This window comes from Betta splendens, chromosome 3 (assembly GCF_900634795.4).
Source record: "Betta splendens chromosome 3, fBetSpl5.4, whole genome shotgun sequence".
Lineage (NCBI taxonomy): Eukaryota > Metazoa > Chordata > Actinopteri > Anabantiformes > Osphronemidae > Betta > Betta splendens.
In genome coordinates, this window is record NC_040883.2 from 1843494 (window position 1) to 1861054 (window position 17561).

General features: G+C 53.4%; 1 protein-coding gene and 1 long non-coding RNA gene across 17 annotated transcripts in view; one reads left to right on the plus strand and one right to left on the minus strand.

The window, feature by feature from the left end:
* Window positions 1-4436: 4436 nt before the first annotated feature.
* tspan4a (tetraspanin 4a) overlaps window positions 4437-17561 on the minus strand; it is an 80070-nt gene continuing 66945 nt past the window's right edge. For all 4 annotated transcript variants that reach the window (XM_029144102.3, XM_041069999.2, XM_029144101.3 and 1 more), the window contains 2 exons: window positions 8646-8729; window positions 4437-4902 (listed from right to left, as the gene is read on the minus strand). In XM_029144102.3, coding sequence (XP_028999935.1) covers window positions 4834-4902; window positions 8646-8729 — 153 coding nt within the window. In that variant the 3' untranslated portion in view covers window positions 4437-4833. The remainder of the gene's footprint in view (window positions 4903-8645; window positions 8730-17561) is intronic.
* Window positions 11415-17561, plus strand: part of LOC114852059 (uncharacterized) — a 63989-nt gene continuing 57842 nt past the window's right edge. For 12 of the 13 annotated variants that reach the window (XR_008694183.1, XR_008694184.1, XR_008694182.1 and 9 more), the window contains exon 1: window positions 11647-11787. This is a non-coding gene — a long non-coding RNA (uncharacterized LOC114852059). Of the gene's footprint in view, window positions 11788-17561 lie in introns of all 13 variants that reach the window. The other variant, XR_008694180.1, reaches the window with a different exon arrangement.

Consider the following 17561-nt stretch of genomic DNA (forward strand, 5'->3'; position numbering starts at 1 on the left):
GGCTCCAGGGCCCCTCTGGCTGCTCCCGGCTCCTTTGATGTGTGGGCCCCAAAGCCGCAGACGCGTTGGAGAGGGATGAAGCTCCTGGAACGGCTTCTCTGCCGGTACCTGTGCTGGATGCAGATGGATGCAAGGATGCAACGATGCACAATAACCCGCGATGAACATGTCAAAATGTGTTTTTGGAACATTTTGCATTTGAAAACTGAAATCTCTCATTTGCAAAATTATTATTTTGCACCGGAGGAAAAATAACTGTCTGCACAACTTGGCACTAGCTTTTACCACTGTCACTACAATCAGGCTGAATCGTGCATTGGCAGCATAAACTATCGTTTAAAGCTGCATTAGTGGTAATAAAGGTGTAACAATACAACTGACGGATGAGTCACAGGAACGATCTGCTTCAACGCTCCACAAGTTGGTGGGTTCAGAGTCACTAAGGAATTAGGGCCAATCTGTGAGTCCTGCTCAGGGTTCGTTCATCAACGGCTGCAGATTCTCCACTCGAGGCTGATGCACCCACTGGAGGCCTGCGTGAGTGGACGCGTGCACTTTTCCCGAGAAAAGCATCGCTGGACGCACACGCTTCCCTGGAGGCCGGGCCTGTGCGGCTCAGCCCAGGCTGCTTCCTGCTCCTGTACTGGGATGAGGCCCTGGATGCTTATTTTTGCAGGTTTTCCACCTTGTTCTGCTGTGAATTGTGCAGCGGTGGCGTTTTGTTTGCAGCGGTTGGCTCCTTGTACTGTAATACAGACCCAGCTCCACTTCTGATTGTCAGATTGCCTGATTTCTCGAATGCTCAGACATTAACGCTCTCCACTGCTGTGTGACTGGTTTACAAACTGGTTTAAAAACGATGGAAGACAGAACCACGTTAAACAGCGCGTTAATGATCAAATAAGCAAAGGACGAGCATCAGTGGAGAAGCTGGACGAGATCAGGAGCCTCTGAAACACTGAAGAAAACAGAAAAACACCCAAGTCTGAGGTCCAACACAAAAAACCAGAGCAGAACAACAGAGAGGAGCCGGGAGGAGGAGGAGCTGAGGCAGCGGGTCAGGAACAGACACCACAGCTGTCAGAACCAGAGGAAATCAGGCCGAGAGCCGACGCGCCAGCAGCAGCAGCACCACCACCACCACCACCAGCAGGTTAAAAGACGGGCTGCAGCAAGTCAGGCGATGGGGGGGCATCAACACATGCACCGACCGGACCACACTCAGCCACGGCCCCTGAGAGCCGCTGATAAGAGGCAGAGAGGATCACAGCTTAGTGTTGGACGCGCGGTGGAGATCATCAACACACACCACCAGCTGAGTTAACAGCCAGACGCCTCTGCTCACGTTGGAGGACTGGGTCTGACGTGGACGGTGCCCTCCGTCACAGCAGGGGGCCGATCTCCAGCAGCAGCGCCGGGATGAGGACCCGTCTTAGTCCAGGACTGACCTTAAAGTCCAGTAACAGAGAGCACTCACTGACGGCGTTCAATCATTGAGCGCAGGTGAGTTTACCCACGATGCACTAGTTTGAGGAGAAGGGCTTCATTTCTGTCTAATAAACGCTTTCTACTTGGCCACTTTATGGATGATGAGATTTCTAATTTATACGCTTAAAAAATGACTCAGCTTCAGAAACGAAAGACACAATAAACATTTGAGGCTTCTGACAAAGGAGCGGCGTCTTTTCAGCGGTTGCCAGGCTGCTGTCACGTATTAACAGCATCGTCAACACCGACATCACACGTCAGCAAAACATAATGAATAATTTTAGGCTGTGAACCGACGGCTCCGGAAAAACGCAGATTGTGGGGTGAAGGTTTGAACATTTAAACGGTAGCAGCTTCTCAACTTCAAAAAAATAGAAAAGTTGATTCAAGTGGGATTGAAGTTTTTTTTCCTACTTCTTACAAATTGTGCTGCATTTTGTTGTGACGGTTGATGGGTGGAGGTTCAAACGAAGGCGGGCGGAGGCTGATGGATGTGAATGTGCAGCAGACACGCTGCACATGCGCCAGAGACGCAGCAGATCGAAGTCAAGGCTTCCTGAACGCGGCTGTTATTGGATTCAGCATCAGTTAGAACCACGGAATTATCGGATCAAACTGTGGATCCTGAAATGGAGACAAACCTGTAGTTTGGATGAAGCCTCCCCGGACCAGGGAGGAGAGGATGAGGCTGAGAAGATGGAGGATGAGAGCATGGAGGATGAGAAGATGAGGCTGAGATGATGGAGAATGAGAGGATGGAGGATGAGAGGATGAGGCTGAGATGATGGAGGCTGAGAGGATGGAGGATGAGAGGATGAGAGGATGAGGCTGAGAAGATGGAGGCTGAGAGGATGGAGGATGAGAGGATGAGGCTGAGATGATGGAGGATGAGAGGATGGAGGATGAGAGGATGAGGATGAGAGGATGAGGCTGAGAGCATGGAGGATGAGAGGATGAGGCGGGAGACGCATGTATGTTTTATTGACCAAGCACAAGATGAGAGAAAGCCCACGAACACGGGAATGAATAATGCATGAGACCGGGGGAGAGGAAGCGGCTCAGCGGAGACACGGCACCGAGCCGTCAGTCGACTGGAGCCTTGCAGGCGCCGATCAGCTGACTGTGCTGCAGGAAACGGACGCTTCCGGTACCACTGAGCAGCAGCCACGTGGGCTGAAGGGCTCCAGAGCCGTATATCACTGTACGGGTGAAGCCTGGGACGTGGAGCCGCTGCTCATTCCACCGGTTCTGTCCTGAAACCCAGAGTTCAGCTCCATCACGCGCTCCGGGAAGCGCTCGCACTTTGTTTGAGGCTTAAAATAGTGGGATTTTGCCTCATTAGCTCAGAAACAGCTGCAGCTCCTCTTCGCTGTAACGTTCATCTGAGAGGAATCCAGCGCGTGACGAGGCTTTAGTGGGAGCGTCGTCCTGTCACCTCACGCCTCGTGGAGGATTTTCATTTATTGCTTCATAATGCTGCTCTGAGACTCCACTGCTTCCGACCCATAAACTGACTGATTTCTAATAAGAAACCTCAAAATGCTTCACGGACGTGAGGCCCAGTGGCTGCACGTCTGTCCTGACGTCTGCAGCGACGTGGGAGTGGGTTCAGAGAGAGAGGCAGAAATAGAGGCCGCTCCGTGTGAACGGAACCAGGCTTCAACACGCGTGATGTGAGATATCACCGTTTCAGGAACCGCGGCCAACTGTGATCTGACTGGATTTAGAGCCTCGTCTTCTCGCTCGCGTTAAATATTACATGAAGACCAGCGTCTGTGCGTCTGTGATGCCGTCGGCGGCTTTGACTCACGATCCACAAATAACGGCGGCTCGTTGAAATATGAAAAGAAAAGCGGGTCCGTTTGTTTCACCCAGTGCATGCTGGGACAGAACCAGTCAGAACTGGGAACTGAACGGGCATCTGGTTGAAAACGACGGCGTCACGTGACACAAACTGAAACGTTTTCTGACGCTGTGTTTGTGACGACGATCGTCTCATTGTGACTCATTCAGTCTTCTGCACCTGTGACCTTTTCACAGAACACGGTTCAAATATTCAGCAGTCAGCGTGTTTTGTCATCATCTTTGCTTGGATTAGGAAAATATGCACAATTTTGTAAAAGCGATTTTTTTTATTTTACAGCAGACAGCGACTATTTTTAATCCAAGAGTCAAGAGGATTCTGGAACTGTATTAACAACAGTTGTTAAACGACCTTGTAGTTTTTTCAAAGAGCATGGATTCATTATTCAGAGGAGCTGAAGGCTCCGAGTCACGTCACGTCAGGTTGCTTTCTTCAGCTTTGGCTCAGAACCCGAATTTGAAATGTTTCCGCACATTTGATTGCTTTGGGAAAATCTGCTCTCTGAGGTCCAGATTATTTAAAGGGACTCAGAAAGTCCTAACCGACGCCGACCTCCGGCACGTGATTGGACCTGAAACTGCAGCTGAGGAGCCTTTTCCTGTGGGGCTGTTTAATCAGGGAGTCTCCGGTGCGGCCGTGGCCTGGATTATGCCTGACGCCCCCGGCAACAAGAAAAAAGAATGAAGGAGTCACAAAAGGGTCAGAGGAGGCTTCAAAGATAGAGATGAATGTTGTCATTGGAGCCCTGACGGCGCCGGGGGGAAATCGCCCCGGGCCCAAATCAGGAGTGCTTCAACTTGCTCAAGTAAATTTCTCTGACTGAGGCTTTTTTATTCCAGCCGGCGTCATTTTCACGTCTCGTGTACGACTGCACAGTGAAACAGCCGCACGTCCTGTAGGACACGAAGCCGCAGCTCCTCGCTGCTATAATTAGTGCCTCATTCACTCAGACGCTGTCAAATATTTCATGACTCGGACCCGTCCCACCGGCGGGACCGCGTTAACTATTGAAGGCGCCGGTTCTGCTCCTGTTTGTCAGCCAAGGTGTGGGACTTCCTGTGGAGGAATGACAGGAGGCCGGCGCTTTAGTGGAGCCAAACATTTAATACATGCACTCGCAGCGCTTCACACACCGCACCGCCCCCGCTCGCGTTCAGCACGGGCGCCGCAAAATAACTTAAACGCAAACACATATTAAAAAATGGGTTACACGTGTTTTATACAGGTGGGTAATACTGCATCATAGAATGGATCACAGAAGTTAGCGTTGGACACAGAGCAAAGCATAGGAACCAAGTCAGGGATCACACACTGACACTGTGCTGTTGATCGTTAGCAGGAGAATCTGTGAACTGGTGACATCTGAGGGAAGTGGAACGGAGAGGGAGGGTGATGGAGAGAGTCTGTGGTGGTGGTGGTGGGGGGGGGGGGCATCGCTGTCCCTCCGCTCCGCTCCGGCGCCGAAGGGCAGAGGTCGAGCGCTAGGCGTAGAAGGTCTCCACTTTCACCGCCTGACAGAACATGGTCATGGAGAAGACCAGGCCCAGGATCTGCAGGGGGAGAGAGAGCAGGTGCAGCGTTAGGATCAGCAGCGCGACGCCTGTCTGTGACTCCTGTCTGTGACGCCTGTCTGTGACTCCTGTCTGTGACTCCTGTCTGTGACGCCTGTCTGCGACGCCTGTCTGTGACGCCTGTCTGTGACGCCTGTCTGTGACTCCTGTCTGTGACTCCTGTCTGTGACTCCTGTCTGCGACGCCTGTCTGCAACGCCTGTCTGTGACTCCTGTCTGTGACGCCTGTCTGTGACTCCTGTCTGTGACTCCTGTCTGTGACGCCTGTCTGTGACTCCTGTCTGTGACTCCTGTCTGAAACGCCTGTCTGTGACGCCTGTCTGTGACGCCTGTCTGTGACTCCTGTCTGTGACGCCTGTCTGCAACGCCTGTCTGTGACGCCTGTCTGTGATGCCTGTCTGTGACGCCTGTCTGTGACTCCTGTCTGTGACTCCTGTCTGTGACGCCTGTCTGCAACGCCTGTCTGTGACTCCTGTCTGTGACTCCTGTCTGTGACGCCTGTCTGCAACGCCTGTCTGTGACGCCTGTCTGTGACGCCTGTCTGTGACTCCTGTCTGTGACTCCTGTCTGTGACTCCTGTCTGTGACGCCTGTCTGTGACTCCTGTCTGCAACGCCTGTCTGTGACGCCTGTCTGTGACTCCTGTCTGCGACTCCTGTCTGTGACGCCTGTCTGTGACTCCTGTCTGTGACTCCTGTCTGTGACTCCTGTCTGTGACGCCTGTCTGCAACGCCTGTCTGTGACGCCTGTCTGTGATGGCTGTCTGTGACGCCTGTCTGCAACGCCTGTCTGTGACTCCTGTCTGTGACTCCTGTCTGTGACTCCTGTCTGCAACGCCTGTCTGTGACGCCTGTCTGTGACTCCTGTCTGCAACTCCTGTCTGTGACGCCTGTCTGTGACTCCTGTCTGTGACGCCTGTCTGTGACTCCTGTCTGCAACGCCTGTCTGTGACGCCTGTCTGTGACTCCTGTCTGCAACTCCTGTCTGTGACGCCTGTCTGCAACGCCTGTCTGCGACGCCTGTCTGTGACTCCTGTCTGTGATGCCTGTCTGTGACTCCTGTCTGTGACTCCTGTCTGTGACGCCTGTCTGTGACTCCTGTCTGCAACGCCTGTCTGTGACGCCTGTCTGTGACTCCTGTCTGCAACTCCTGTCTGTGACGCCTGTCTGCAACGCCTGTCTGCGACGCCTGTCTGTGACTCCTATCTGTGACGCCTGTCTGTGACTCCTGTCTGTGACTCCTGTCTGTGACGCCTGTCTGTGACTCCTGTCTGTGACTCCTGTCTGTGACGCCTGTCTGCGACGCCTGTCTGTGACGCCTGTCTGTGACGCCTGTCTGTGACTCCTGTCTGTGACTCCTGTCTGTGACTCCTGTCTGCGACGCCTGTCTGCAACGCCTGTCTGTGACTCCTGTCTGTGACGCCTGTCTGTGACTCCTGTCTGTGACTCCTGTCTGTGACGCCTGTCTGTGACTCCTGTCTGTGACTCCTGTCTGAAACGCCTGTCTGTGACGCCTGTCTGTGACGCCTGTCTGTGACTCCTGTCTGTGACGCCTGTCTGCAACGCCTGTCTGTGACGCCTGTCTGTGATGCCTGTCTGTGACGCCTGTCTGTGACTCCTGTCTGTGACTCCTGTCTGTGACGCCTGTCTGCAACGCCTGTCTGTGACTCCTGTCTGTGACTCCTGTCTGTGACGCCTGTCTGCAACGCCTGTCTGTGACGCCTGTCTGTGACGCCTGTCTGTGACGCCTGTCTGTGACTCCTGTCTGTGACTCCTGTCTGTGACTCCTGTCTGTGACGCCTGTCTGTGACTCCTGTCTGCAACGCCTGTCTGTGACGCCTGTCTGTGACTCCTGTCTGCGACTCCTGTCTGTGACGCCTGTCTGTGACTCCTGTCTGCAACGCCTGTCTGTGACGCCTGTCTGTGACTCCTGTCTGCGACTCCTGTCTGTGATGCCTGTCTGTGACTCCTGTCTGTGACTCCTGTCTGTGACTCCTGTCTGTGACTCCTGTCTGCGACGCCTGTCTGCGACGCCTGTCTGCGACGCCTGTCTGTGATGGCTGTCTGTGACGCCTGTCTGCAACGCCTGTCTGTGACGCCTGTCTGTGACGCCTGTCTGCGACTCCTGTCTGTGACTCCTGTCTGTGACTCCTGTCTGTGACTCCTGTCTGCAACGCCTGTCTGTGACGCCTGTCTGTGACTCCTGTCTGCAACTCCTGTCTGCAACGCCTGTCTGTGACTCCTGTCTGTGACGCCTGTCTGTGACACCTGTCTGTGACGCCTGTCTGTGACTCCTGTCTGTGACTCCTGTCTGTGACTCCTGTCTGTGACGCCTGTCTGCAACGCCTGTCTGCGACGCCTGTCTGCGACGCCTGTCTGTGACTCCTGTCTGTGACTCCTGTCTGTGACGCCTGTCTGTGACTCCTGTCTGTGACGCCTGTCTGTGACTCCTGTCTGTGACGCCTGTCTGTGACTCCTGTCTGTGACGCCTGTCTGTGACTCCTGTCTGTGACGCCTGTCTGTGACTCCTGTCTGTGACGCCTGTCTGCGACGCCTGTCTGCGACGCCTGTCTGCGACGCCTGTCTGCGACGCCTGTCTGTGACTCCTGTCTGTGACTCCTGTCTGTGACGCCTGTCTGCAACGCCTGTCTGTGATGCCTGTCTGTGACTCCTGTCTGTGACTTCTGTCTGTGACTCCTGTCTGTGACTCCTGTCTGTGACTCCTGTCTGTGACGCCTGTCTGTGACTCCTGTCTGTGACTCCTGTCTGTGACGCCTGTCTGTGACTCCTGTCTGTGACGCCTGTCTGTGACGCCTGTCTGTGACTCCTGTCTGTGACGCCTGTCTGTGACTCCTGTCTGTGACGCCTGTCTGTGACCCCTGTCTGTGACTTCTGTCTGTGACGCCTGTCTGCAACGCCTGTCTGCGACGCCTGTCTGTGATGCCTGTCCTTGACTTCTGTCTATGACTCCTGTCTGTGACTCCTGTCTGTGACGCCTGTCTGTGACTCCTGTCTGTGACTCCTGTCTGTGACGCCTGTCTGTGACTCCTGTCTGTGACTCCTGTCTGTGACGCCTGTCTGTGACTCCTGTCTGTGACGCCTGTCTGTGACGCCTGCGCGTCCGCCATCACATATAAAGACCTGCAGTGAACGCATCACAGCCGCTCCTTCACTTCTATCCACACGTGTGCTTGTGCTGCGTCCTGGCTGTGGGAACGCTTCCTGCCTGAAACGCTGCCTCAGCCTTTATTTAATGCACAAACCGGATGCGTGTGACACGTCTCGCTCCAGTAAAACACACAAACAACTGGAATTAAAGACCCACAGTGGGACAGACAGATTACAGCCCAGAATGTGACTCTAGGTTGAATAAAGCAGTGTGTCACACGCTGCTGCTGCTGTTTGAGCTGCTGCTGCAGGTGATCACGTGTCTTGAGGTTCTGTAGAATCCACCAGTCGAGCAGCACTGAGTGCAGCGCCACAGGAGCCAGTGTAAAAGATGCTTCCTGTTTGTGCTCGAAGCCCCTCGCGCTGGAGACGAGCTGCAGGAGCTGAAAAGCGAGGCCTCCCACGGCTCCGGACGCCGCATCCTCAGCGCAAAGGTCACTGGAAGCACTTGGTCTATTTGTTACAAAGCGAGAGCCTCCGTCTGACGCCGTTTATCAAGTGCTGAGTTAATGTCTGCGGACAAAAAGGAATTCATGCAACTTAAAAGCTGTAATTACCTGAGTGAGTGCTGTGCATAGAGCAAAGATCCAAAGGGCCACCAGGTTCTCATTAAGCCAGTCCTTCACTCGCTCGTAGCACGGCTGTGGACACACACACACACACACACGCACACACACACACACACACACACACACACGCACACACACGCACGCACACACACGCACACACACACACGCACACACACACACAAAAACGCACACACACACACACGCACACACATAGATATTAGCTGGATCCTTAGAGCTGCACTCTGTGAAACACATCCTATAATGAAGCATGTTGGGCATCATCCGTATCTCCTCCCGTGACCTGATATTCTTTACGACAACTTTCCCAAAATTATGTGACCAACGTCGTCTCCCTTGGGCTGTACAGACAGGAGCAGTGCGATTATGGGATGGCCACATACATGGGGGCATGACTTAGACATGAGCACGGCCTGAATATTTCATGTCTGACGCTCTTTGAATGCGACACAAAAAGCCTCTCTCCACGACCACCCGTTCTTTTTCAGACTTTGCTTTTCAAACGCCCTTTTCACGACCTGTAAAACGCCCCCGACCCACGCGGCGGCCAGGAGGAAAAACACATCATTATTATTAGCAGAGAGAACGAAGCGGCGACCTCTGGGTCAGCGGCGCGGGCAGGTAATAAAGAGGAGAGGTTGAATTCGGAGCAATTAACAGTCGCCACGGTGACATTTGGCGCGAGGTTCCTTCAGAAGACACAGTTTGTGCAACTGCATTTGAGGCTGGAGCGGAGCCTCTGCAGCAGACGGTGAAGGGAAGCAGCTCATGACAGGCTGCTACTGTTCTAATTCAATTATTCATTCCTGCCTTCCCGATTGTGCTGTTTTTAAAGCTTCTTACATCAATAAGCAGAGTCAGAGTGAGGGAAGCCAAACACAGTGCACTCTGCATCTCAGCCGCCTGAAATATCACCCGAAACCCAAACATCTATTTCACGCAGCACAAAGTGAAATAGTTCAGCGCTGGATCGATGTGGAAGGTCACGCAGCAAGCCAAATTTAGGAGCGCTTCAGTGGTATTTATCAAACAGCAGCGCTCCGGGGCACGGCCTGCATCTGGAAATATATAAATTCAGATTTTTATTGTTTGACGTGCACTGCAGCTTCCCACACGGCCGGAGGAGCAAAGCGCCAGGTGAACGAGCACGGCGTCGGCCAAAGGTGAGCGGGTGTGAGTGTGAGTGTGAGCAGCTCCAGCGTGAAGGCGGCTGCTCGGCTCCACTGAGCTCAGGAGCCAGTGTTCAGCAGCAGCGTCACACGGCCGCAAGCGCTGCTCGCTGACACTGCACTGTCAACACTGGGGCTTCATTATGAGCACACGACGGGAGCAGCTTTAGACGCAGCGCACGCTCCGTCCTCGGAGACGCCGCCCTGTGGAGACGCTGCAGCGCCGGACGCAGAGCTCAGGGTGAAACGCCCGAGGGGCCGCTTCGTTCTGCACAATTCACAGGGACAGGGAACCATGTCCACTATGGAATAAAACGCCTTAAAAATAGCAGCTACCCATTTATTTTGTTTATTTTCGTGATGTTCCATACTTTTTGTTGTTTCCCTCTTATAACTTATCTTATCTTGCAGGAGCACATTTGGTCTTTGGGTGTTCGCAGCCTTTCAAGCAGCGGGTGCGTGTCATCAAGCTTGCGTCCTTTGGGTGTTTATTTATGTCTGCTGTCAATGAGAGTGTGAAATATCTTTGTTTTTTGTTGCGAGGGACGATATTCTCACGCAGTTTGCAATTTCAGCTGCCAATGACAAGAATCACAAGGTTTGCAAGCGAGGATGCCAAGGATCAGGCTTTGTTCTGCCGCTATTCACTACTAAACTGCTACTGAAGAGTAAGTGGGTATTTCATAGAATAAACACTCATACTATAGCTTCTGCCTTAAATACTTCAACAGCACAGACGTGTCCTTGTCCACTGACCCATTATTATTTGTAGCTTTTATTGACTGTGGGCTTCTTTCTGGCCATGAATGAAGCTGACATGTCCTATAGTTTTATACCAAGAGACAATAGAATTGCTTCAGTACCAGCAAACGAAACCTTCATCGCCAGCGCAAACTGTGATCAAAATAAAGGGTTGCCTGATTAATTTGTTGTCCAGACGTCCTCAGTAATGTGCCTGAATGGATGTAGGTCTGCGTGAAGGCCAGCAGGCCGTCTCCTCGGGGGGAGCATGATAATCTGAAAAGGCTTCCATGGTGCGTGCAGGACCTCCTTTCAGGAAAAGTAATGGAAAGGCGTTTTAAAAGGTTATGTCTTTCATTCCCAGCTCTGCAAACAGCTGCAGTTTGACCACGGCCTGGCCTTTCTGCTGCTGAATGGACAAATTAAATTGAGTTGCAAACCAATAAAAATAAAGCGGATCTGTAATACATTTACACCTGAAGGACTGTCTGCTCTTGTCAACATGAAGCCATCATATTTAGGATATTGCCTCAGCATGCAGGAAGTAATTAAGCATTTTTTCTTTTAATAATTAGGTGGTCATGTGATGAAAACCTCCTGAAAATGTAGCTAGCATCTAAATTCTTTAATTAAATAGTTTATTTAAAGTATTTATTTAAATTCTCAGTTCATCACTAATTGCTGATAAAGACCGAAACAGTGCCCCCTACGTGTCGTGAGGCGAACGTGTGGTCGGACGATGCACCACGTAAAGGTGGAAAATATCCGAAAAAAGACTGACCGTCAACCAATCAAGCAAGTGTGACGTCATACTAGTGTCAAACTGCCGCGAGAAGCCGGTGGTTTGGTTTGGTGCCCTAACAGACGGCCGTTTAGCCGTTAGCAATAAGGGCGGCGGGGATTCAGACTTTTTAGTAAACAACTAACTAGAGTTCAGTACAATAAGTTAATCTAAATCTGGCGACACAACCACGTAACGGCTTCAGAGGAGAAAACGCGATATTTGGACTTTGTAAGAGGAGAATGATGTCTTATAGCATAGCTAGCTGCTAGCGCTAACTGCTAGCTCTGAACTTGAGCGGCTGTTGTGCTGTTCTTGCGCATGCTCCTGCTTAGAAAAACAAAAACGCACGTGAGGATCGCGCGTGGACCGGACTGACTCGTCATCTGACTGTTGTGGACAACGTCCAGCTCTTCATCCGGTGAGAGATGCCTCTATGACTGATGTTTTGGGTTGAGTTGCATGTAATGAAGTATGGAGCACGCTTGTGTCACGTGTTGCCAAAGTTTTATGATGATTATTGCTCATCATAGAACATGTGCTGCTCATTAAGCGGCTGGTTATTCATATGAGTCCGATGGCTTCTGTTGCTCATTTTTCTACATTACCGGAACATTGACTGTGGAAAAGCTGGAATCCCCCACATGATGCTCTGTGATGTGATGATCTGTCTCATTTGTCTTTTCCAAACACGTCATTTCCAGAGACATGCAGTTCTGGGGCTTTCTGGTCCTAATGGGCCATTTTGCCCCAGCGACTTAATAACATTGGATGCTTTGCTGAAATTGTTGCCATTATTGTTCATCATTATGTACTGAGAGCCTGAGTCCAGTTTCCTGATAGAAGACTCACCTCGTTCCCTATAGATGACAGTCAGTTGAATTTAAAGCCAGTGCATCTACATTTAATCTTCATCTTTCATTTTCTAAACATCATAAAATTCCCTTTTCCCACTCGTCAAAGTTGAGGGAATGCTGAATAGGTCACACAAGACTTTATTAAATGAATTACTATATGACGTGGTACATGTTTTTCGAATGACCTTGTGTCGTTTGTGACCTAATTTCTTTACATTTTCTGAGCCAGTAATTAGCAGCATAAACAGTGTTTTGCAAAGCCAAACATAAAAGCTGTGCTCAGAAGTGGAAGGAATGAAGACAAGAAGGCGAGTATCTGCTCCATCAGATGTTAACGCTGGCAGTATTGACATGCAGCCCCAGCCTGACGTCGTTCTGTGTCTCGGCGATAACCTTTGGCTGCGACGCTGCTGTTGCTCTGATCAGGTGCCGTCAGACACTGATTCGCAGAACTTGAGTTGTGAGCCTCTCAGTTGCGAAGCAATCGTCCTCTTCTGGAGAGGTTGTGTGGGGGTGATTACTCAGATGCTGGGTTATGTATTCTGCTTTTGGGGGGGGGGGTATTTGCACCTCACTTAAATTATTACTTTACTGTATACGTGACTATAACTGTGAAGTGAATTTGCGCCCTGCATCCGACGACCTTGAGACATCTACTATGTGTGTGTTCATGTGTAATCGAACATAAATGGGAACTCAGATACAAGGAATAGCGGTTTGTGCCCCCCGTTAGATTAGACAGAAGAAAAACATCCACCAACAGATAAAAACTGGAGAAGGGCGCAGTTTGATGCGTCAGCTGCCGAGAGGAGATCATTAGTCAAGGGGCCGGATTCTGTCCAGTGTCCGACCTCTGAAACCAGACGGGAGCTTTCAGAGACGGTGACTGAGCGGAAAGGGAACGAGTTCTTCAGATTAGAATGAGGGATTGTGCTGTTATGCTGTAAGGAAAAGTCTTTTTTTTTAATCCCTGGCTTTGTTCAACGGCAGAATGAATGTTGGCACTAACTGCGCTAATGACAAGTTTACGAGACGAGTGTGAAGAAAATAGGTGGCTGCTCAGATATGAGCTGTAGTATTGAGCACAGCCGAGTTTACCAGGGTGATGAATGGGTCGCAAGTGGGTGGAGTAATGTTGGTTCTGAATGAATGTGTAATTAATACCAGCTGTCCCTACATGTATTATCTCTACACACTCAATTACCTTTGCAGCAACAACTCCCAGTCTGGCTAAGTCATGTCGCACGAACAGATTAAAGCATTTGCATACGGACCAGGCAATATCACTAAGCACGGCATTAAATATTCATTAACCAAAAAAAACTACAGAAATGATTGGGCTCGAATTTTTATCTTTACACACAGACTTTCAGCCCAGTGGCAACACTCATGTTAACGCTCACCGACATGTAGCTCCTTTTAATGGAGTGGGTTCTTTTCAGCACAAAACTAATGACTTTAAACCCAAGTGCCCCTTTTTCATCTGGTTTGGCAGCAACACAACTCGTCGGTTTTAACCCGACCAGCGTAAAAAGAGTCTGTGTAGCCTATTAATGGTGTGAACAAACAGAGGAGCACCACACCGTGACCCCTCAGCTCCAGCTGCTTTTCAACAAAACTCAAAAGTAATTCTCGACTCGAAGCCTTTTGTGACGTAAAATCAGGTCACAATCTAAGAAAACCACACAAAGTGGAAATTAGTGATTGACCCAAAGGGATTTTCAGATGCGTATTGCTGTTGCTTATTTTAGTCAGGTAAAATATATATTATATGCAGAACTTAAATAATCAGTGAACAAATGATGAAAATATTTTATTATGTCAAACTGTGAATCAATGACGTGTTTTTTAAGTTGTAAGTGTCATGATCAGTGTCTTTGTCTCTAGTTGTTCCCTGTTTTCACGTCATGTCCTCCTTGTCTTATTTTGGTTCCAGGTTCCAGTTCCGGTTTTATTTTGGTAGCACTCCCAGTTTCTGTTTCCGTTCTTGCGTTACTTCCTGTTATCAGTTCTGTTCTCCCTAGTTCATTACCCACACCTGTCGGTAATCAGTTAATCAAATCACTGTATTTAACCACCACCTGTGTCCTTAGTTCGATGCCAGATTGTCGTATTCTAGTTCCCTGAGTGTTCGTGTTTCCCGTGTCCTGTTCCTGCCCGTATCATGTATCCTGCCCGACCTTGGATTACCTACTTACCGTGAGTTTTTGCCTGTTCCCTGTCTGTACTTTCGCCGAGCCTTTTCTGTGTATGACCTGGACCGTCTGACCGTGCCTTTGAGAATAAACCCTTTTGTGGATTATAATATCGCCTCCGTGCTGTGCATGTGGGTTCGCCGTCTGCCTGCTTCGAGTTCCTGACAGAACAATCTGGCCAAACTTGGACCCAGCCAGCACTTAGCCTCCGGTCAGGTCAGTGACTGTTTTTCCTTGTTTTTTTTTTACGGCGAATATAACTCTCCCGCGGAAGTATGGAGTTTACCTGCGCCGAGCTACCCAGCGACCTACATAAGTATTTCGAGATCCTTGCGGAGGATTACCGACGGGCTAGTAACTCGGAGGATCAGCGCAGCGCCGTAGAGGTGGCAATAGTGACGCTGGAGGACGATGACACCGCGTTAGATCACCCCAGCGTTCATCGCCTCTACGAGCGACTATGCGCGAAGTTTGATGAATTAAGCGACGCGCTCTGTACCACGCCAGCGCCAGTCGCACCGCCTATGGTTTCGGTTTCCTCCTCCCCGCCCCGTCGGATCGTCGTGCCTACACCAACCTGCCCAGCTCCATGGTTATTTCCCTGGGAGGATTTCCTGCTCTCACGCGGCCCTCAGTCTCCAGTTCCGCCGCGCGCTGCTCAGCCTCCAAGTCAGCCGCGCGCTGCTCAGTCTCCAGTTCAGCCGCGCGCTGCTCAGTCTCCAGTTCAGCCGCGCGCTGCTCAGTCTCCAGTTCAGCCGCGCGCTGCTCAGCCTCCAAGTCAGCCGCGCGCTGCTCAGCCTCCAAGTCAGCCGCGCGCTGCTCAGCCTCCAAGTCAGCCGCGCGCTGCTCAGCCTCCAAGTCAGCCGCGCGCTGCTCAGCCTCCAAGTCAGCCGCGCGCTGCTCAGTTTCCAAGTCAGCCGCGCGCTGCTCAGTTTCCAAGTCAGCCGCGCGCTGCTCAGTTTCCAAGTCAGCCGCGCGCTGCTCAGTTTCCAAGTCAGCCGCGCGCTGCTCAGTTTCCAAGTCAGCCGCGCGCTGCCCAGACCCCAGTTCAGCCGCGCGCTGCCCAGACCCCAGTTCAGCCGCGCGCTGCCCAGACCCCAGTTCAGCCGCGCGCTGCCCAGGCCCCAGTTCAGCCGCGCGTTGCCCAGGCCCCAGTTAAACCGTGTGTTACTCATGCCCCGGTGCAGCCCTGTCGTCTCCAGGCCCCAGCCCAGTCAAACCTAGTCCAGACCCCAGATCAGCCGTGTGTTGCCCAGACCCCAGATCAGCCGTGTGTTGCCCAGACCCCAGATCAGCCGTGTGTTGCCCAGACCCCAGATCAGCCGTGTGTTGCCCAGACCCCTGATCAGCCGTGTGTTGCCCAGACCCCAGATCAGTCGTGTGTTGCCCAGACCCCAGATCAGTCGTGTGTTGCCCTGACCCCAGTTCCGTCCTTGTCCCCGTCAGAGGGCGCTGTCCGTCTGACGACTGTTAACCCCACCCAATCAGGCCCGACGTCTCCCCCGTCGAGCTCGGCAGCTGTAAGCTGTCATGCCAGCTCCGGAGGGGACGCCGCTCCAGTCCCTGTCGGCCATGTTGCGGCCGTTCCAGTCCCTGTCGGCCATGTTGCGGCCGTTCTAGTTCCTGTCGGCTCCTCAGAGGAGGACGCCGTTCCTGTTCCCGTCGGCCATATTGAGGCCGTTCTAGTTCCAGTTCCTGTCGGCTCCTCAGAGGAGGACGCCGTTCTAGTCCCTGTCGGCCATATTGAGGCCGTTCTAGTTCCAGTTCCTGTCGGCTCCTCAGAGGAGGACGCCGTTCTAGTTCCTGTCGGCCAAGCAGAGGCCGTTCCAGTTCCTATCGGCCCTGTAGCGGTCGTTCCATTCCCCGTTCCCGTCGGCCCTGTAGCGGTCGTTCCAGTCCCCGTCACCCTTGGAGCCGCAGCGCCCGCCGGCCTCCAGGAGGAGGCAGCACCTGCAGTTCCTGCGCACCTCCAGGAGGAGGTTGCGCCAGCCGCAGTTCCTGCGCACCTCCAGGAGGAGGTTGCGCCAGCCGCAGTTCCTGCGCACCTCCAGGAGGAGGTTGCGCCAGCCGCAGTTCCTGCGCACCTCCAGGAGGAGGTTGCGCCAGCCGCAGTTCCTGCGCACCTCCAGGAGGAGGTTGCGCCAGCCGCAGTTCCTGCGCACCTCCAGGAGGAGGTTGCGCCAGCCGCAGTTCCTGCGCACCTCCAGGAGGAGGTTGCGCCAGCCGCAGTTCCTGCGCACCTCCAGGAGGGGGTCGCGCCCGCCGCAGTCCCGGCGGACCCCAGGAGGGGGTCGCGCCCGCCGCAGTCCCGGCGGACCCCCAGGAGGGGGTCGCGCCCGCCGCAGTCCCGGCGGACCCAGGAGGGGGTCGCGCCCGTCGCAGTCCCGGCGGACCCCCAGGAGGGGGTCGCGCCCGCCGCAGTCCCGGCGGACCCCCAGGAGGGGGTCGCGCCCGCCGCAGTCCCGGCGGACCCCCAGGAGGGGGTCGCGCCCGTCGCAGTTCCTGCCGACCTCCAGGAGGGGGTCGCGCCCGTCGCAGTTCCTGCCGACCTCCAGGAGGGGGTCGCTCCCGCCGTAGTTCCTGCCGACCTCCAGGAGGGGGTCGCTCCCGTCGTAGTTCCTGCCGACCTCCAGGAGGGGGTCGCTCCCGTCGTAGCTCCTGCCGACCTCCAGGAGGGGGTCGCTCCCGTCGTAGCTCCTGCCGACCTCCAGGAGGGGGTCGCTCCCGTCGTAGCTCCTGCCGACCTCCAGGAGGGGGTCGCTCCCGTCGTAGCTCCTGCCGACCTCCAGGAGGGGGCCGCTCCCGTCGTAGCTCCTGCCGACCTCCAGGAGGGGGCCGCTCCCGTCCCGGCTCCGGCCGCACCAGCATCGGTTCCTGGCGGTCCGGCTCCGGCCGCATCTGCATCGGTTCCTGGCGGTCCGGCTCCGGCCGCATCTGCATCGGTTCCTGGCGGCCCGGCTCCGGCCGCATCTGCATCGGTTCCTGGCGGTCCGGCTCCGGCCGCATCTGCATCGGTCCCTGGCGGTCCGGCTCCGGCCGCATCTGCTTCGGTTCCTGCCTCTCGTCGCGGTGGTCCAAGGAGGACGCCGCTGGTTCCTGCCTCGTCTCTGCCTTTGCTGCCGGACTGGTGGCCTCGCCCTCGG